At 51.9% G+C, this 21,185-nt stretch overlaps 1 protein-coding gene across 1 annotated transcript in view; it reads right to left on the reverse strand.

The window, feature by feature from the left end:
• Positions 1–20,904, reverse strand: part of RAB8A (RAB8A, member RAS oncogene family) — a 23,347-nt gene extending 2,443 nt beyond the window's left edge. The window contains exons 1-7 of the mRNA XM_006898287.1: positions 20,778–20,904; positions 15,156–15,216; positions 12,546–12,606; positions 9,591–9,668; positions 8,230–8,319; positions 7,784–7,849; positions 6,498–6,548 (exon numbers count right to left, since the gene is read on the reverse strand). Coding sequence (XP_006898349.1) covers positions 6,498–6,548; positions 7,784–7,849; positions 8,230–8,319; positions 9,591–9,668; positions 12,546–12,606; positions 15,156–15,216; positions 20,778–20,901 — 531 coding nt within the window. The 5' untranslated portion in view covers positions 20,902–20,904. The remainder of the gene's footprint in view (positions 1–6,497; positions 6,549–7,783; positions 7,850–8,229; positions 8,320–9,590; positions 9,669–12,545; positions 12,607–15,155; positions 15,217–20,777) is intronic.
• Positions 20,905–21,185: the final 281 nt, after the last annotated feature.

Consider the following 21,185-nt stretch of genomic DNA (forward strand, 5'->3'; position numbering starts at 1 on the left):
GAGTGGAAGCCCAAAATCTCTGTAAATGTTTATGAAAATTAATAAAATATAATTATAGAAAAAAAAACAACAAAAACTAAAACACTTAAAAAAAATAGCAAATGAATACAATACACATGCTACCTTGGAAAAAAAAAAAGTGGAGCCTCTGCTCATATTACTAAACAACAACAAGAAAAGCAACTCTCATCACGAAATAAGCAGAAGACTTGAACCAACATTTCATCAAACAGGATACTGAAATAGCCAACAAGCATGAAAAGATGCTCAACATCATCACCCACTCAAAACCCAAGCCCGCTGTCCTTGAGCGTCCCTATTTCCCAGGTTGTACCCTTCGATGAGGAGGAGTGTGGCATCAGGACTGGAGGAAGACTCAGCGACAACCTGCATTATGCAGATACACCCTTGCTTGCTGAAACTGGGGAGGACCTGAAGCACTTGCTGCAGAAGGTCAAGTATCATAGTTTTCAATATGGACTGAAGCTCAAAATCAAGAAGACAAAGATTCTCACTAATGGGTCAACTGCCAGAACCATGACAGATGGAGAAGAGACTGAGGTTGTTAACAATTACAGCTTGTTCAGCTTCACAATCAACTCTCTTGGCATCAGCAGTCAGGAAATCAAAAGACAAACTGCTTTAGGGAAGTCTGTTGTCAGCGACCTCGCCACAGTGCTAAGGAGCAATGATGTCAGCCTAGAAACTAAGGTATGCCTGATCCAGGCCATGGTTTTTGCAATTACATACTATGTATCAGCGAGCTGGGCAAGGACTAAAGATGAGAAAAAAAGAATTGATGCCTTTGAGTTGTGCTGCTGGAGAAGAGTCTTGAACATACCACGGACAGCCAAGAAAACAAATAGGTCTGTCTTGGAGAGGGTGAAACCAAATTTCCCCTTGGAGGCTAGGATTCTGAAGCTCTGTCTCACATACTTTGGGCATGTGGCCTTGGAGAAGGACATCATGCTTGGAAGGGTGGAGAGACTGCGCAAGAGAGGAAGACCCCAGATGGCATGGATCTACATGATAATTGGGGCAAGTGGATTAAGTACGTTGGCATCAGTGAGACTAGCTCAAGATAGGCCAGGGTTCAGATCTGTTCTACTTACAGGACTGGTATGAGTTTCAGGTAATTCGATGGCATATAAAACAATACCCTTCTTTTCATATATTTATCAAATAAATTTCAAAAACAAACAAACAAAAAAACAATACCCTTATGAGCGAGTGCTGGAGGCTTAGTGGGTAAGGAACTGCACTGCCAACCCAAAGGTATGCAGTTCAAATCTATCAGCTCTCTGTGGGGAGAAAAAGAGGCAACTTCTTCCGGTGAAACTGTTTCTGAAATCCCACTGGAGGGTCACCTAGGAGTTGGTTCTGACTCGCTGGTACTCCTTTATGGGAGAAGACTGGTCATATTGCTCCTGTGGAGGGAGGATGGTGGATTTGAACCACTGACTTTTCAGTTAGCAGCCCAACAGAGAGTGAACCACACCTTCAAAGCACTTTCCATCAGGTAGAAGATGCAAACCAAGGCCACCACAAGACGCCATCTCATCTCCATTAGAATAAGAGTGACTGAAAAACAGAACAGGTTGTAGAGAAACTGGACGCCTCATCCACTGCTGATGGGAACGTAAAACAGTGCAACTCCTGGGGAAGGAATCCAGTGGTTCCTTACGGGACTGAGCAAAGAACTAACGACCATGCGGGCTTGAGGTGAGGATACACCAGAAGCGAAACAAGAGACGCCCACAGAGGCCTGCACCAGTGTCCCCTGTGTTCCTCTTCTTTGAGCCGTAAGTTAGAAACAACCCCAGTGTCCTTCCATCACACAGGAATGGACGAATCCTCAGTGGTATATATACAGCACAGCCACAAAGAGAAATCAAACCCTGATGCACAGATGCACACCACAGCACTGGGTGAGCCCAGAGGACATCAGGTGGACTCAAAGAATTCATGACCATTGCAAAATCTCACTTACATACAATTTATAAACACAAAGACACCAAACACTGTTCTACTTAGTAAAAAGGCAGAGAAAGCATGGAAGCCGCTTAATGAGAAGGCACCCAGCAGCAGCAGTGCACTGTGAGCCGTGACCTCAGGGGAAACGGGGGAGTGGACAAGCTTCTGCTCAGGGCCCCGGGAGTTCAAGTTAATGGTGGTGAAATAATTTGGAAAAAGGTAAGAGGAACGGATGGACAATGTGAAGAATGTACTCAGCATCACTGAATTGTACAAGCAGGAAATGCTGAAGTGGCTAGTGGACAGACTGTGAAGCGCCCTTCCCAGGTGTGGCCAGAGGAAGTGATGCCAGCGTGAAAGCTGGGTCCACCTGAGCTCTGATGACAGAGGAAGGGCCACCGCCCACGATGGGGTTGTGGACACATGGTTGGCAGGTGACCAGTATTTTCAACACCATCAACAGTTGCCAGGCCAACATAAGAGAGAGAGAGAGTGAGCTAAAGAGACTGAGGAGACACTGTATGTAGCAAAGAGTAGCCTAACAGAACCCTGGAGACAGAGCCAGAATTAAAGGTTTTGTTTCTAGATGACCGAAGGAAGAGCTGACTTGGGACTGCTAGGAGACTTGCTGGGTGACTGAGAAAGCCCAGAGGCCTCTTGCATATTAGTGCTGGGCTAAACCTGGGGACTTTCATTAGGTGATATCCTTTGTCTTCCCTCCCTACTTGTTTCCCTTATAAACTCCACAACTTCTGCAAGGAATACTGGACCCAGTGATTAATGGAAGTAGGTATTGCAGTGTGGGGGGCTTACATCTTACCAAAGGCTCGGTTATATAGTGGATTTAATTGACAGGGACAGGTCCTCTTTATGAAGCTGGAAGAAGTCAGACTAGGCCATCCTCATGTTACCACTGCTCTTTGTGCAGCTGGGATTAAAAAGGGGATCAGAAGGACCAGAATCTCTCGGTGGTACAAATGGTTAAGCATTTGACTATAAAAGGTTGGCAGTTCGAAACCACCCAGGGGTACTGCAGAAGACAGGCTGAGCGTCCCCTTCTAGATCACAGCCCTGCAAGTCTGATGGAGCAGTTCTACTCTGCACATGCAGGATGAGCATGCGATCGCGCTGACCTGAAGGCTGTTACGAACATCACTGGCCAGGAAGGGCCCCGTGCCCCAGCGTGGGCCACACTCTCCAGAGATGGTGGCAGAGCTGGCCATAGCTGTCACAAAAGACAGACAACCCAACGAGACCCAATGAGGCTCTCAACAAAAAAAAGAGGGGAAACGCTCAACAAACAAAGACGACGACGACGGCGAGCCACTTTGATGCCGGGGATTTGTAATTAAACGAAGAGATAAAGGATCATAGGATTAGGCTATGGCATGATCTATGCCCTGAAATAATAACATCTATTCTCAATCTTCTCAGACTTTCCATGTATCTGAAAGTTGGACAGTGAATAAGGACAGAAGAAGAATGGGTGTCTTTGAACTGTTGTTGGTGGTGAGGCGTATCGAGTATCTCATGGAGGCCAAAAGAACACATAACTCTGTCTTGGAGGAAGAACAACCAGTGTGCTCCTCAGAGGCAAGGATGGGGGAAAGTTCATCACTATTCTGGGGATAGTTCAGTCCTTGGAGGGAGATTCATACTGAGAAAGGTGGAGGTCATCAAAAAAGAGGAAGACCTTCAATGACATGGGCCAACGCAGTGACTACCCCAGGGGCTCGAGCATATCAGAGACGGTGAGGCTGGTGCAGGGCAGGGCGGCTCAGGTCTGCTGTTCACACAGTCGCTGAGAGTTGTAGTCACTTCACAACCATATTCAAGGTAGGAAGCTCTGGTGGCCTAGTGGTTAAGGAGTTTGCACTGCTAACTCTTAACAAAGGCAGGCAGTTCAAATCCACCCGGTTCTCCAAGGAAGAAAGAAAGGCAATCTCCCCTCTCCAGTGCAATCTGCAACCTCTGAAAATCCACTGAAAGGTCATGAGTCAGTTCTAACTTGAAGGCAATGAGTTGTTATTGTCAAGGTAATGGTGTCAGAAGGACAGGAAATCAGAGTGTCACCAGGATGCTGAGTCTAAATGCAAAAGCAAGTCAGGAGAACCTCTAAGGAATGACACATTACATGGACTCTATCTCTTGCAAGAAGGTGCACTACAATCCCAGAGGTACATGGTTCAAATCCACCAGATGCTCTGCGGGAAAAGGAGAGGCAGTCTCCTCCTGTCAGAGCTGATTTGATGGTACACACACAAAAAATACTAAAATTTAAAAAAAAAACACCACCACCCACAACACAGACTCTATCTCATTTTGGCCAAGAGCTGCTAATAAGCCAATTCTGCATCTCCTGTTCACAGCATCTTGGGAGTTGCAGAAAGATGCTGTTGCATCATCAGGTTAGGATAATATTTTAAAATAAGTTAAATGCACTTGCACCCGATCGGGCCTAAAGTAAGACACAGACAGAATACTTCCTGCTCTCCAAGCTGGCAAGGAGGAGCCCTAGTGACACAATCACTCAACACTCGTTGCTAACAGAAAAGCTGGTGGTTTGAACCCATCAAGGGTTCTTCAGGAAGAAGATGTGACTGTGTCTGTAAACATCACCGTCCAAGAAATCCTCCAGGGGCAGTTCTACTGTCCTACAGGTCACTATGAATTGGAACTGACTCTGTGGCAACTGGGTTTGGCTGGTTTTACTTATCAGCCAAGGAGAAAAGGCTAAGCTGGGAAAGAGGCAAGACTTGCCACACACATTTAAACTCTAGGGTAAGGATCCCCAGAATCAGTGTCAGATTCAGACAGTGAAGGACGATTTATGCTCCTCCCTGTGGATTATGAAATTACTCATGTGATAAATAAAAATCCAGAAAGCACATGGAAGGCGGCCCACGAAAGTGGAAAGTGGCACAGGACAATGCTGGACACCTGCAGGGACATAGCAGCGGCCCCACCCAGGTTTGAGGCTGAACGCTATCAAGAAACATTCTGAAAAGGAGGGTCATCAATTCTGTTTTCAAGAGCATCTAAAATAACAAAGGACCTGTTACTGTCATGTCACTGTGGAGTCGGAACCAACTCAGAGCTGACCCTCTAGCAGGTTTTCAGAGGCAGTAAACTGCATGGGAGGAGACTGGTCATCCTTCTCCTGTGGAGCAGCTCGTTGGTGGATTCAAACCAAGAGCCTTGGGGTTGACAACGCAGCTCCTTACCACTAGGCTACCAGAGCTCCCAAATAAAGTACGTAGGAATAATTTTTTTTTTTGTCCAAATGGGACAATTTTTATTTGACTGCTTTTCTTACTTATTTTAAGGGGGAAAAGAAAAACCCCAAGAACAAATTTAACTGGCGAGGTGAAAGATCTATAGACCACTAAATCATTATTAAAAGAAACGTAAGAAGACCTCAATGGAAGGACAACATTGTCAAGATGTCAATCTATAAATTCAATGCATCCCCAGCCTTCTTTGTGGACACGGAAAAAGCCGGTCCTCAAATGTATACAGTATGACAAGGGCGCTCAAACATGCAAAGGAATCTTGGAAAAGAACAAAGTCCAACATGTCCCAATTCCAAAGGTGCAATAAGCCAGAGTCTGGTACTAATATTTCAATACACATCTGCTCAAAAACCCTCACATTCACTGCTGAGTTGGAACCAGCTTGTAGCTGACTCTCCACTGGGTTTTTGGAGGCTGTAGGTCACAGGGGAGGAAACTGCTCCTCTATCTCCCTTAGTGCTGCTGGGGGATTTGAACTGCCAGCAGCACCGTCTTCAGACTGACAGCCCAACTCCCTATGAGCTACGCCGCCAGAGCTCCCTAACAGACACACAGATCAGTTGAAACAGAACTCAGAGTCCAGAGACACACTCATATACCGCCAACTCATTTCTGACAAGGTGTTACGTCCGTTCAATGGGGAAAGAGCCTCTCTGAACAAACAGGCTGGGACAACTAGACTTCCACCCGCAAGAAGAATGGAATTGGATCCCTACCTCACAGCATCTATGAAAACAGACCCAGGATGTATCAGGGACCCTCAAATGAGTTTTAAAATCATTGTTCTTATAAAAGAACACCAGGGGAATGTTCCAGGACCCAGCTTTTATCAGTAAAGTCTTAGCACGACCAGGCAAAGAGAGAACTAAATCAGGACTTGAGACTGGAGGGTGGACAATGACAATTCTTCCCAATTCATTTAGACACAACACCATGGGGAGTGGGACCACGCAGAGGGCTCCACGGGAACCCTGAGCAGAGGCCTGTCCCTCCTCAGCCATTTGTCGTACGTCTTTCCCTGCTCATCTATTAGGACAGCTATCAGCACTAATGACTGTCCAGGCGATGAGCTGGTGACAGGCAAAGGCCTGATCCACACCTGTACACGCCATCCCTCTCCTGACTGTCCTCACGGGCCTGGCGGGGCCCTGGGAGGCATCCTGCCCTAGGCCAAGGCCAAGGAACCGAGCAGGACCCACACCAGAGACTACGCTCAGAAGACAAACTCACCAATTTTTTGTCCATTTTTGCTTTGATATCTCTGGCGAGTGTGAAGAAGGCCTGTGGAGAAAGCAGGGTTAGTTCCTGAGTGGTACAAGGGCTTCAGCTGCTAACCTAAAAGTTGGAGGGTCATCCAGGGGTGCCTTAGAAGAAAGGGCTGCTGACCTACTTCCCCCAAAACAAGTCACTGGAAACGCCATGGCGCCCAGGTCGACCCTGACACACGGGCTGCAAAGCGCTGAGGTCAATGTGATGGCAGCTGACTCTTAGGCAGTCCTACCCCTAAGCTAGTGACCATGAGAGGTGGGGGTGTGCATGACTGACCAGAGGGAAACTGAGGCTCACCAGGGTCAAGTGAGTGGCCCAGGAGTCCCCGCAGTTAAATGACACAAGGGAGATGTGTCGTGCCTTAAATCCCACGCTGCTTGTCCACTCTGGCCCATCTAGTGTTTGGGCCAACAGACTGAGAGGATCCTTGCCTGGGGAGAAGTCTGGGTGGGCCCTCCTGGAGATCCCTGAGGCAGTGCAAGGTGCATGGGGGGCAGGAAAGGACAGGGAGAATGGAGGGATGAAATGCGGTGAAGTTAATCTTTGCATAACATTGAGGATCCCCAGCTGGCCAGGTCCCAGCAGCCACCTCTCTGAGCCTCCTGACTGTGTCCTGCTCCCCCTCTGAGAATGTCTGCTAACCTCACCTGAAAAGGCGAGATAAACAGGTGAAGAAGACTTGGGGTTTGCACCCGAGGGACTCTCTGTTGGTGAGAGGCAGAATCTCAACAAATAACCATGAGACACAAAGCACTCCACCTTAGAGGGCGGTTCAGGGGGCAGAGATGGTCCTTGGTGGTGGGCCTGAGGGTGGTGACTTCCTGAAGGGGCACCTGGTCTGGGTCCTGACATGTATGGTGTGATGGACAGTGAGGAGGGTGGGACAGGGGGAACACGTGAGGGAACAGAGGAAGGGCTGGGGGCAGAGTGATGCAGGCGGCCCAGGAACGGTGAGAGGGTAGCAGTCAACCATAAGGAAGGGTGGGGAGAATGGACCTAAGGTGCTACTAGGGCTTTGAGTCTGCTGGGAGTTCCACACTGGTCCCTCAGAGTCCTAGTCAGGCCTGAGGACTCAGCTGACCCTCCCCCATCCATAAAACTGCACTATTTGCTTCCTGGGGCTCCCAAGCAGCTGACCCAGCAACTGGCATGAAGGCACTGCTGGGGATCCACTTTGGAGGGATCACCGATAACCCCAAGTCTAAGTCCAGAACCTACAGCCAGGACAGGCGGCCCATTGGACTCACATTCTCCACGTTGATGTTGGCCTTGGCGCTGGTCTCCATGAACTTGATCCCATAGTCCAAGGCCAGCTGTAGGGGGTAAAGGGAAGAAAAACACACATGTGAACCACCAGGCCCTGGCCCCTCGCTCCACAGGTACAGATAGGAGCCCCTGCAGGCACTGCCCTTGAGTGGGGTGATGGTAGCACAGGTGGACTCTGTGGTCTTGAGGGCTGCTCCCTCCATGTCCCTGGGCAGGACCAAGCAGAGCATGTGGAGGTGGCTGGACTGAGGGTCAAGGTAACCCTGAAGTGCCTGGGGACTCAGTGAAAGGCTGGCTGGGGGATGCTGGGGTAGAGGCTCCCATGTGGGTGACACACTCCCCTATACCCTGGGCAAGAGTGCGAGGGCTCATCCTCCAAATCCACCAGGGTAGCCCCGTGTGACACCCATCCCGCAGCCAGGCCCACCTTCTCTCCTCGCTCCTTGGACACCTGTCTCTTGTCGTTGACATCACACTTGTTTCCCAAGATCATCTTTTCGACGTCGGCAGAGGCATGCTGGGGGAGGGGGCAGGGAAGATGAGGCGTGAGGGTGCACCCAGAGCCTGAGCGCATCAACAGGAAGGTGTGCCCAGCCGCTTACGGACAAGCTGGAGCTGGGACCCCATCCCACAGGCTGTCCTGGCATGTTCTGCCACCACCCTGGCTCTCTCTGGGCTCTGAAGATGGCCTAGGGTAAGCAGTTTCCTCTGGCTGCCCCTGGGCGCTCCCTCACCCCTGGACACACATACCTAAATGCCCCCAGCCCCTCTGGAGAGGGCCATGCTTACTAGGGGGTCAGAATGGGGGGCAGAACTTTCTCCCTCAGCTGGCTGACTTCTTGTTGCCCGCAAGACCCTCACTCTTTGAGAATCGGCCTGGGTGGTCTCTCCTATCCAGCTCCCCCAGATGCCCCAGGCCAGGGGCTCAGTTGCGCCCACATCCTGGCGGCAGGCTGAGAAGCTGGCAAGTGCTGGGTGGCAATGACGTGATCTATCTAACAGTTCTGTGGGTGGTGACGTCTTCTGGCTGCCTCCCACCCCAAGCTTCCCCTACACAGTTAGTCACTGAAGCTGCGAGCTGTGTTGGGAAGGCCTGCCCGTCCGAGCACCATCTGGGGGCGCAGGAACGGGGAGAGGGGCTGGGCTCCTTCTCCCCTCCTGGGTTCAAGGTCCCATCTTCCAGGATACAGCCAGCTGCCAGCTGGCGGGACGATCCCACATCTGCCTTGTTGTGGCTCAAAGTTCAACCCCACACGCCTTTGCACCACACCCACCAAACACAAGGGGCAAATTTCTAGAACTTTCTCTCTCTTGCCATTGTTGTGTGATGCCACTGACGCTGCTTTAACTGACAGCCACCAGATGTACAACAGAATGAACCCCTGGCGATCCTGTGCCACCCTCACAATCTCTGCTGTACTGAAGCCACAGCGATGGGCACTGCCAACCCACTCACCAAGCGTCTTTACTGACCCTCTATCAGAAAGCACCAAACGCTCAACATGACCAGTTCTGGCCAGTCTGTCTCTCCTGACTGCCAAACCTAATGGCCTCAATGGGAGTAGGTGATGTCACCTCAGAGGTGATGGGGCAGGCCAGTTGCAATCACAGCCCAGGCGTGGCTGAGCCAGCAGGTGGTGGCCTTGGGGCTGATCAGGGCTTTTCAGCTGTGGGGCTTCTGCAAAGTGACCGCAGAGTGTCTCTGCGCCTCATGGTCCCTGCAAACCTGGAGCTCTGGCATGCGGGCTGAGCACAGAAAGCATGGAAAGTTCCCGTGGTCACCCTTACCTCTTCAATATTCCGGATCCAGTTCCGGATATTGTCGAAAGACTTCTCATTGGTGATGTCATAGACCAGCATGATGCCCTGTGTGGGGAGGGGAGAAGAGACAACGGCCCTGAGCAGAGAGGTCTCCGAAAGCCCTTCCCTGGGAGGTGGGCAGCACCCCTCACCACAGTGCCTTGGGCACTCGCTTCCTTCTTGGTCACACCTCACACAGGGGCTCCCATATAGCCTAGTTTGTTCCATGAATCACACAAGGGACCCTGCCACTGCACACTGGGCCCCACAGTGACCCCCCTCAAGGAAGAACTAGCCAGTCCCAAGCCTGAGAGGGGCTTAGCTGGGTGGGAGTGAGAGGGGGCGGGTGATGCTGGGCCCAGGCAGGTACACGTATTATGTGGTCCTGCTCTGCGTCTAGGTGTCTTAGGGGCACTGCTGACCTTGCTGCAAGCTGGACATCTCAGAGGCTACCTGTGCTCAGAGCACGGGCCGGGCACTGTGTGGGGAACCACAGGTGGATAGAAACTCCCAGCTCAGGGCAGGACAGACCGCTTACTGGAGACTTGCTATCAACACTGGTTCCTAGTCTGGACACCCCCTGCCAAGGCCAGGAACCCACAAATGCAGTGGATGCAGGGAGACATAACTGAGACTGCTGACAGGGGGCCCTGGAGGAGCCTGTGGGGGCCACTGTGCCCAAGCTCAGATGAGGTTACAACCCAGCTGGGGCAAGGTGGTGACAAGATCCAGTCAAGACGTCAGGAGGACCTCTACCCTGAGCTGCCCTCCCGCCACCAGAGGCCACTAGGCCCTCTCGCCCAGGGGCCTGGGAATGCCATCATCACCTGCTTCCCAGGTTCCAAACTCTCTGATTTTTACCTATAACAGGGAGCATAACCCGGGAGTGAGGGCTTGGACAGGGAGACCCTGGGTAGTGCAAACGGTTAATGTGGTTGGCTGTGAAATTAAAGGCTGGAGATTCAGATCCTTCCTGAAGCACGCTGACAAAAAGGCCGAGCCACTGACTTTGGAAAAACCAACCACTAGAACTCAAAGGAGCAGTCCTACTGACATGGCCAAGGGCAAGGTGGGGAGGCATGAGGCAGGGAAATTGAGGCAGGCACTCTGCCACCTGCTCTAGACCCCTGGAGGCTGCTCTTGTTACAAGCGCCTCTTTCCTGGCTGTCACCTGCACACAGGTCTCACGCCTGTCCCTAACCTCACAATGACACACCAGCATCCTTCTAGAGGGACTGGGTGACAAGACCGGGTGGCTGTAGGACCAGAGACGAGGCTCCCTCTCCAGTTCTGTCACACTCGCTCTCCACACAGGTGAGGGGAAACAAGGAGACCAACTTCAGGGAGTGTCAAGGTCAGGGCCAAGCCGACAGAGTTTCCATAGTCTCACGCCTGGTGGCTGTTGTTCGGTGCCATCCAGTTGAGTAGGACTCATAGTGGCCCTACCTATGAACAACAGATCCAAATCTTGTCCTATCCCACGCGATCCTCACAATCTCCAACACCCTTAAGCCCACTGCCGCAGTCACGGAGTCAAACCACTTGGTTGAGGGTCCTCTCCTCTACTGTCCATCTACCTTTCCAAGCATGATATCCTGCTCCAAGCAATAGCCTCTCCTATCAACACAACTAAAGTATGTGAGATAAAACTTTATCTCTTTATCTCCAAGGAGCACTCTGGCTGCACATTCTCCAAGACATTTGTTTGTTCTTTTGGTGGTCCATGGGAAATTCCATACTCTTCTCCAACACTACAATTCAAAGGCATCAATTCTTTTTTTTTTTTTTAAATTTGTGTGTGTGTGTGTGTGTACACCGTCAAATCGGATCTGACTGGTACAGGAGGAGATGGCCCCTCCTTCTCCAGCAGAACATCTGGAGGATTTGAACCGCGTACCTCTGGGATTGCAGTGCAGCTTCTTGCCGCTAGAAAACCAGAGCTCCCTGGCATCAATTCTTCTGTCATCCTTATTCACTGTCTATCTTTCAGAGAGATGCATAATAAATCACCGAAAAGACCCAAGGCAAAAAAAAAAGAAAGACCCAAGGCGTGAACCAGGCGCACTTTAGTTCTCAACCTGACATCACTGCTCCTCAAGAATTTGGCGAGGTCCCTGGCTACAGATCTTTCCCACTGGTGAAGGGCACTCCAAATTCTTATTTCGCTGCCTCATTTCTGTTGCCTGCACTACAGAGGGACACACCTACCGAGCATGCTTTGGGGCATGGGCACAGGATGGTGGGTGACCAAGAGTGGTCCTGCGCTCACCACGTTCCTAGTCCTGAAAGAACAAGCACCTACATGATTGAGTCACATATGGCCATGGAAATGGCAGGCTGTATGGCAATGGAGAGAAGAGACCATTCTGCCCACGAAGTCAACCGGGACACCTGGCTATGTGTTCCATTTTCTGAATAAGGAGACGTTGCTCTTGAGCCCCACATGCTCCCAACCCATTTGGAAACCCCCCCTGCTGCTCACGGCTCCGTCCAGGCCTGGCCAGACAAAGGTGCCCGGCAAATGCCTGCGGGCTGAGAGGATGTGTCTTCCTACTGCACGTCATGAGTGCGGGCCCAGACAACCAGCGAGAAGCCAACAACACGGGCAACCTGGCTTCCGGAAGACGTCAAGGGGCCGGCCTTGAATTTCACCCAGGCTGCCGCAGGCCGTGCAAATGCGCCTCAGTGTTGGGGCACGCCGGTGTCTCCAATTCCACCCACTCTCCACTCCACCTGGAAGAACAGGCTTCCTGTCCCCGCCCCATTCCCGAAGAAGGATGCTTCCGCTCCACCTACACCTGGACAATTATGTACAGCCCGAGGGGATGTCTGGAGGTGGTGTACACGATCCTCTTGCTAACTCAGACCAAGTCCTCGTTGCCTCCCCAGAAACACACAGGTGAAGGCAGGGTCGTCCACCCTAACTCAATGGCCCCTTCTTACCATTGCCCCTCTGTAGTAGGCCGTGGTGATCGTCCGGAACCGCTCCTGGCCAGCTGTGTCCCTGAACAGAGAAGAAAGGATGGAAGGGCAGAATAAGGGACCTTCATCAGGACACCTGGCTTTCCATAGTCATGGTGACCTGTCTTGCTGCCAAGAAGGCTCGTGATGAGCCCTGGTTTAGAATGAAGGTTGCAAACGGCCCCCAGCCTGGGATGTGGTAAGATCACCGCTCAGTCTCTGGCCAATGTGTTCTTCCCCCTTCGCTTCCTCCCCAGAGCGTAAGACTCATTGACTGTTACATGCCAAATGTCTTCTCCCCAGAAATATGGATGTAAGTCCTAATGCGATCACAGACTAAAGTGGCACCTGGACCTAATGACCAATACCCGTATTGGAGGATGTAAAGAAACAGAGGATGATGTGGCCACGTGACCACAGAGAACAGATGCAACCATGAGCCCAGGGACACCTGGAAGCCCAGTACGAGGAAAGATCGTCCCCTGGAGTCTGCAGAGGGAACAAGGACCTGCCAACACCTTGAGTTTGAACTTCTATCCTCCAGTCTGTGAGAGAATAACCTTGGCGTTTGTTTTGTGCTCTGGTGTGTGGTTATTTGATAGGGGTGGCTTTGGACACACAGAGAGTATTTGCAAAGATTCAGGGCCGTGTGTATGCCAAAGGCTAGGCTCGGGCACAGGAACAGAATCCCTGGGTTTAGGTGGTCGGCTGAGCTCAGAACTGAGGGCTCGGGCAGCCCTTTCATGCACTGTCTTGGTTCCAGAGGGGAAGACTCTTTCTTACTGTATGACGAGAACAGTTGGATCTGTCCCACAAGGTATGGTTTGGGGACATAAGGTCCTTAGAGCTGTATTTAACAGTGACCTGACTAATGGCAGCACTTAGAGAAAGTGCCCCCATTTTGGTCTTGGGGAGTCCAGGGCTCTTCCTGTTCCGTGTCCCTGATGAGCCCTGTGTGAACTGAGGACCCCTGTGAGCCATGGCGGTGGATGGGCTCTGTTGTTGTGTACTGCTGAGTGGGAATTGACCCATAACTGACCCTCCAGTGGGTTTTCAGAGGCAGCTAATCTCAAGGGAGGAGACTGACCATCCTTCTCTGATGGAGTGGCTGGTGGATTGCAACCAGCATCAGATAACTAAGGTAACAGGAAGCTGGGAGGGGAAGAAAGCAAGAGTGCAGCTGGGACAAAGTCCCTTTGGACCTGGGGACAGAGGCCGCTGAGGAGCCTGGGTCAGAATGCAGAGAAACATTCACAGCTGTTAACATCCACGCTGGCAAGAAAGAATAGTGACAACCCCGGCTGGGGGACGGGCAAGGCGCCTTGCTAAATCGTATCCAGATATAGGATCTGAGGTCAGCTTTATAGGTGAATGTCACCGGAGCTGGGGAGACAGAGCTGGACGATTCATGGGTGCTCCACTCCCAGCCTTGGGGCCTGCCTGGCATGCTGGGACCCCCAACGTACACCTCCCATCTCACTCCTGGTCATGCTGCCCAACATGAGGAGTAGTGTGTGGGTGGAGGACCTCACTCCCCTTTGTTTCTCCATCTGGCTGGGTACGGTGAGTGGTGGACCAGGAGCGGCAAGGCGACTCCAAGACTCACGCCTTCCCTTGTGCTAACGGCCTGGGAAGTCACGGCCACGTACAGAGGAACAGAAACGGGTCTCAGTATTAGGTCTGGCCTCAGCTTAATTTCAGTTCTGGGATTTCAGGTTGGTCTGCCAGGAAGTGAGATCTGGGCTTACACAGGAGAGAAAGGAGGGTGTGCTCTCAAAACTCCCTCCGTGAGCTGACAGGGTTGAGAGTCAAGTCTTGGTCTTGGGGGCCCATTATGGGTTGAATTAGGTCCCCTTGTCTGAAAAAGGTATTAAAATCCTAACTCCTGCACCTGTTAACAGGACGGTGTCCGGGAGCCCCTGGGTGGTGTAAATAGTTAAGTGTAAGTCAAAATTGGTAGTTCAAGTCCATCCAGAGGTGCCTTGGGAGAAAGGCTTATTAATCTAACTCTGAAATAGCAGCTACTGAATTTTCAGACACACGTGAGGTCACCGTGAGCAGGAGGTCACTCAATGGAATCTGGTTTTGCAAACATGGCGTTTTTGTTTTAATGATACCATATACTTATGGGGTGGGTCCTAGACCTAATTACTCCTGAGTGTCACTCTATAAATAGACAGGATGAAGATGCACACGGGGAAGACAAGTGCCATGGGAAGAACCATTTACAAACCAAAAAAAGACAAGGAATGCCGTGCAGCTACTAGAAGCTGAAAGAAGGACTTCTGCCTAGAGCCAATGGCCTGAATTCTGACTTCGAGCCTCCAGAACTACGAATAATTCATATTCTTTAAAGCCACCCACTTGTGGTAGTGGAACACCTCTGCCTGAGCTAGCCCAGATGGAAGAGTCAGGTCAAAGGGCTTAGAAGTCACCAGCCCAGAATCCAGGCCTCGGAAGCCAGCAGCATAACCCCCTGAGCTAGTCTGAGTGCCTTCTGAAGATGAAGGTCAAGTCCTAGGGGCTGGAGGATGGGACCAAAGGCTTGAAGCATTCACAGGCAAAGGTGCTGAAAAGAACCACGGATCTTACCATATCTGCAGCTTGATTCTCTTGCCATCGAGCTCTATGGTTCTAATTTTAAAGTCAATTCCTGAAAGAAAAGGAAAAAGGCACATCACTGCCAGCCACGCTGTGTCTGAGAAGGCACTGCTGACTCAGGCAGCGACAGTCTTCCTCGGTTCCAGGGCATCCCCACCAGGGCAGAGCGCTGCCAACCCAGGCAGGTTAACAGCCCTTGGAGCACCTGCCACAGGCATCTGCCAGGTGCTGGACCTGCAGACATAGAGATCTGTACAAGTCTGGAGACACCTGTGCTCACAGGAAGGGACCTCAAGGCTCAGGGGGTGGACAGGCCTATTCAGAGCAAACCCTGAAAGTGGGAGGGTTGAAGGCCAAACACATGGGCTCCCAATTCCAAAACCCGGCTCTCCCCCTCTCTGCTGTGCTGAGCCTACCGCCCACCTCCAGGCACTGTATGTGGAGCGGCCGACTGCAGGAGCCCAGCGTGAAGCCCCGTGCAGACCAGATACCCCGTCTCTCACCCACTGCCCTCCCAGGAACTCAGCTAGTCCACGCTGGCTTCAGCCTCACACATTCTGTTCCTTCCTCACAGATGGCTCTTAGTCCGTCAGTGTGCAGACTTCTCCTCCAGGGCCCTGCTCAGACCTCCACTTCCAGGAAGCCTTCCTGACCTGGCCCTCTTGCCCTGAGCTCCAGTTTGAACCCCTTTTGCCAGGATGGCCTCCTGGTGTTCCAGTGTCTTCCAGTTTGCTCCCCACTCCACTGCCAAGACCTACAGAATGGCAAAGCTAATCCTGGCACAGACCTAACCTCCCCTTCAAGCCCCCAGGCACAGCCCCCACCAGTGGAGGGGTGAACACAATGTATTCCATCTGCACATCAGGGTATTACCGCATCTCAGAAGGGAACGAGGCACTGACACGTGATTTAACACAGATGAGCATTGAAAACATGACGCTCACTCAAAGAAGCCTGTCGCAGAGGCCACACTGAGATTGTATTCATATGAAATGTCTTCAACATGCCAATCCAGAGATAGAAAATAGGTTTCTGGTGCCTGGAAGCTTGAGAGGCGGAAGGGAGTGATAGCTACTGGGTCTGGGGCTTTTGGGTGATGAGAATGAGCTGGAACTAGAGAGAACTGCACAACATGGGGAATTGGATGGTACGTGAATTGTATTTCAATAAAGTGATTCCCCCTGCCTCCCAAGAAAAACCAGATATCTTCCTCATTACGTTCAGAATAAAATGCAAATGGTTGGGAGCCCTGTCTATGCTGGTGGCCTCTCTGTCCTTGCTACCAGCGCCCACTTTCCTAAACATCCCAAACATGCTCCTGCTTGAGGGCTCTTCCTTCTGAAATCTTTCCATCCACGGCCAGCCCGCCCCTCCTTCACACGTGTCCCTTCGGTGACCAGATCGGGGAGCCTTCTCTGACCAGCCTTCTTCTCTACCCTTTACTCACTTTTAAGAACCCTGCGTGGAGCAAATGACTTGTGTTCCAATGCCAAACAGAAAGCTGGTAGTCTGAACCCACCTAGCAGCACCGCAGAAGGCAGGCCTGGCTATCTGAGTTGACTTGATGACAAGTGACGATCCTGCTTTTGCTTTTGACAGCTTTTGTAACTCCTGATACTGTTTGTTCTGTGAACCTAGGAGAGGGACTTGCTGATCAGCATGGCTTGTGGTGGAGAAACAGCCAAGCCCAGCCCCACCTCTGACCCTGAAGTTTCTCTACTCCAAGGAGCAAGGCCCAGCGATGGAGATGTGATTCTGCCCTTATCTTGCTCAGGGGCTGTCCTGGGACCAACAGGAAGATCAGTCGGCACTGTCCTCACAGGAGACCTGAGACACAGCACATCACTGCTGTGTCTCTGAGCTAAGCACAGTGCCACAGGTGGAAGGAGGTCCCTCGGTGCTGCAGGTGGTTTGCACTTGGCGGCCAACCTACAGGCTGGTGGAGATTCTAACTCACTCAGTGATGCTGCAGAAGAGAGACCTGGTGATCTTCCATAAAGGCTGTGGCCAAGGAAAGCCTGTCGGGGCTTTGTAACACGGGGAAGCCATGAGTTAGGATGGCTGTGGGGGGACAGGACAGGGACTGCAGGCATGTGAAGGAAGCTACCTGTCCAGTTCTGGACAACACACCGTGATGTGACTACAGCCTCAGGATGCTTCTGCCTCCCTCAGAGCACTGCTTCTTCCTTGCAGCCCCGCAGTGGGGCAGACGGCTGGTCCACAGCTGGCCTCTGCGACCAGAGGATGGCAAGCAACAGGATTTACGTGATACTTTCAGTGCAGGCATCACTCCTGTACCCGCCATCCATCTCGCTAGTGGAATGATTGGCCTCTGAGGAGGCAGTGCAGGCCCAGCCAGGCAGTTATGAACAGACTCCAGAAGACACGGGGCCAAGTTCACACCACCAGTGATCAATAGAACGCATGGGATGGGGTAGGTTTTGGCAGTCACCTGGGCAGAAAATGAACAGGCACTCAATCTCTGGTCTATAAAGAAACCCCAGAGGCATGGTGGTACCAACTCAGGACTGTCTCAGAGCAGTCAAGAGCTGACTCTACCCTGAGCCTTCTGCATCTCCTGGTGCAGATGGACAGAAGGCAAAAAGGCAGCTGTTTCGCTCCATCGGTAGAGCCCTAGACCGGACTCTGCCCCACATGTCTCCTAGCTTTAATGAACACACCCTGTTTAATTAGGAAGTGTAAACTTTATGAGACCTAAGGATTATGAGGCCATAACTTCAAGGTTGTGCTGAATCACACATTCCCAGAGGCTTGTGGTTTAAGTCCACTAGCTGCTCCCTGGGAGAAAGATGGGCAATCTCCTACTGTGCGATTTACCGTCTCTGAGAACCCACTGGAGAGTAAGCACATGACTCTGGGAAGAAAGGTTGATCATTCGAGCCCAATCAGAGGTGCCTCGGCAGACAGGCCTGGCAATCTACTTCTGAAGTGACACTCTTGAAGACACTATGGAGAAGTTCTTCTCTGCACGTGTGGGGCTGCCGTGAGCTGGAGCGGGAGTGATAACTAACAACAGGAAACAGAGGGCGGCAGCAGGCTACAAACACACTGGGCTACCAATGCAATGGGCAGGGGACAGAGCAGGAAGGAGGTGCCCTGAGTTCATCACCCACGTCCACACCCCAGTGTGACCCTGGGCAAGTGTCTTTTTCTCTCTAGGCTGTTTCCTCATCTGTAAATGGAGGAGACCAGCCCTAGAGCCCTTTAAGCACTAGACTGGGTTTCGTGGTCAAGAGCTAAAAACTAAAAAAATTCCAGTTCTGGAATGGAGCTCGCTAGTGCTCAAGGTGAGCAGGAAGTTACGAAGGCTGTAAAACTGAGGTCTAGCTGAAGATCAAGTCACAGCCTGAAGGGCTTTAAGGCTGCTGCTTCCTGGTTACCTGGGGGTGGGGAGTGTGGGGGGGGAATGAGGGTCATCCTCAGGTTTGACCTTGGGGTGGGGGAAGGGGAGGATTCAGACACACCTGTGCCCAGAGGAGGGATGCCACAGTCATTCTGCTTCCTCTAGGTGGCCTCTGGAAGTGACAATCCCTTGTTGTCCTATATGCCAGAAGTGACTCACAGCTTACCCTCCAGCAGGCTTTCAGAGGCTGTAAATTGCACAGAAGGAGAGGTCTGTGCATCTTTCTCCCTTGCAGCAGCTGTTGGATTCCAACACTCACCTCTGGCTTGGAGGGAAGTGCAATTCCTGATCCATAAGATCACCAGAGCTTCCTGTCAACCCCTTAGTCATCATCCACTTCTGATCCTGGACCACCATGGCACTGGCCATGAAGAGGGCACTATACAGCGCAAAGAAATGGCTTCAAGAGGGAAGCGGCTTCTTCAAGGACAAACAGCAATAAGAAACCAAAGCTGATGGCTTCCAGTCCAATTCTATCTTACACCTGATGATGGTTTAACAACAGCACCCTCATCAAGGGTTCACCCATTCAGTCAGTTGGAACCAACTCACAGCTGAACCTCCAGTGGGTTTCCATCTTTTTCCTACAGAGTCGAACCACCAAAGCGTCGCCTTAGGTAAGGTTAGCAGTGCAATTCCCTATGGCCTGGACTATGCCACCAGACTTTACGTAGAGACAAAGTGAAGCTCATTCCCTAAAGGATCTCAATTTAGAATAAATTCCTGTCTTTGGGAGGGGTGGAAGTGGCTCACGGGCAGACTTCTTCTATGTAGGAGATGTGGGTTCAATGTCCTACCAGCGCACCATAGCCAACACTCAACTGTTAGGAGACCTGCATGTTCCCATGATGCTGAGTAGGTTTCAGAAGACCATCTAGACTAAGATCGATCAGGAAGAAAAGCCAGGCGATCCAGGTTAAGTCCTTTGGATTCTAAAGCTCTAATCTGCAACTGATGATGTGAACGGGGAACACTGCATTCTGATGTGCACAGAGTCACCTGGAAATGGGAGCTGACTTGGTGGCAGCCAATAACAACCTGGGTTTGGTGATCGTCCTCTGCGTTCTCATCCCCAAGCAAAACTGCTCCATATCTCTCATATGGAATCTTTTACTGAGGGCAATGTCTGCTTTCCCTGCACAGAGAGACGCCAGCTCCACCTTGGCTGTCAAAACGGAGATGCAACTGGCCAGTTCTGTCTGAGCACCAAGTGGTCTGGCTCTGCAGGAAAGGACCTTCTGCTGAGTGACAACCATGTCCTGAGCCTCCCAAGAGGGAAGTCGGGGGAAGGGGGGCTGTCTGTGGCAGTGGCTAATTTCAGTTTCTCATGGAGGCTTTTATCTGGCATTTCCTCAGGGAAGACAGGCCCCAGGGCAGGCAGCTGTCATTGGCCAGTACCAAGAAGGGATGAACAAGGCAGGGGGGAAAAAAAAAGACTCCTGATTCCCTGTCATCATTCCCAACAAAGAAAAATGCACTCAAAGTAAACAGAGGGTCAACCTTAAATTCTCCAAGGTTAGGAACCTGGAGCTCCTGTGTCTGTCCTGCAGATGCATGCAACCATTCCTCAAGGATGGATAAACTTGGAGTTATAGATTCAAACACATTTTTGAAGCCCAAATCTCATCCTCTCCACCTGCAGACCATGTGACCTTTGGGCAAGTTCTTACGCCTCCGTGAGTCTCAAATTCGCACCTGAGAGTCAGGCATCTTACCATCACCTAACCCAGAGGACAGCTGAGAGGGTGGGAGAGTGCTCTAAGCGCTAAGCACAGAGTACGTGCTCGGTGAAGTGAGCTGACACCATCCTTTCCCCACCGCTAAGTTTCAATGCCTCAGTTTCCACTTCTGCAAGAGGGTACACCTCCTCCCCCAAACCGCGGCTGTGAGGGCTGCTGCAAGAGCAGAACGCAATGCCCGCGCCCAGACTCCACTCCCCGACAAAAGTGCGAAACACTGGGACCTCAGTCTCCTCATGTGCAAAATGGGTACATAGTTTACCCCCGCTGCTCCGAAGACCTGGGAACCTCTGACTGGCTGTCGAGACAGCTGTTTCTTGCCCCGAGGGTCCCCCTCGATCCTCTGAGACCTTCTCGGCCAGTCCAACCCGTTTGCTCCCTGAGCCCGTCACTCAAGGGAGCGCCCGACCCAGGCCTCCCGTGCCCCTGACCGCCCCTTGACCACGCTACCTATGGTGGAGATGAAGGTAGAGTTGAAGGCGTCCTCGGAAAAGCGGAACAGGACACAGGTCTTCCCCACCCCCGAGTCCCCGATCAACAGCAGCTTGAACAGGTAATCGTAGGTCTTCGCCATATTACACTCTCTCTCGGACGGGAAGTGCGGCCAGCGCCTCGCCACTGGATGCCCGCCCCGTCCATCAGCGCCGAGCCCACCCCCCATTGGCTGCCGGCCCGCCGCGCGTCACCGCGGCTGACGCCCGCCCCCGCGCCCCGCCCAGCGCGCGGAGACCAGGGAAGGGGCGAGCGCGGCCTGGAGCCGGAAGCGGCACGAGCCACCGTCTATTGGTCTGTACGCGGGATAGGGCGGGCTGCGATTGGCTGGAGACGTGGAGTCGAGGGGCTTCAAATGGGGAATGG

This window comes from Elephantulus edwardii, unplaced genomic scaffold, assembly GCF_000299155.1.
Source record: "Elephantulus edwardii isolate Elephantulus edwardi_28Jun2011 unplaced genomic scaffold, EleEdw1.0 scaffold00226, whole genome shotgun sequence".
NCBI classification, from domain to species: domain Eukaryota; kingdom Metazoa; phylum Chordata; class Mammalia; order Macroscelidea; family Macroscelididae; genus Elephantulus; species Elephantulus edwardii.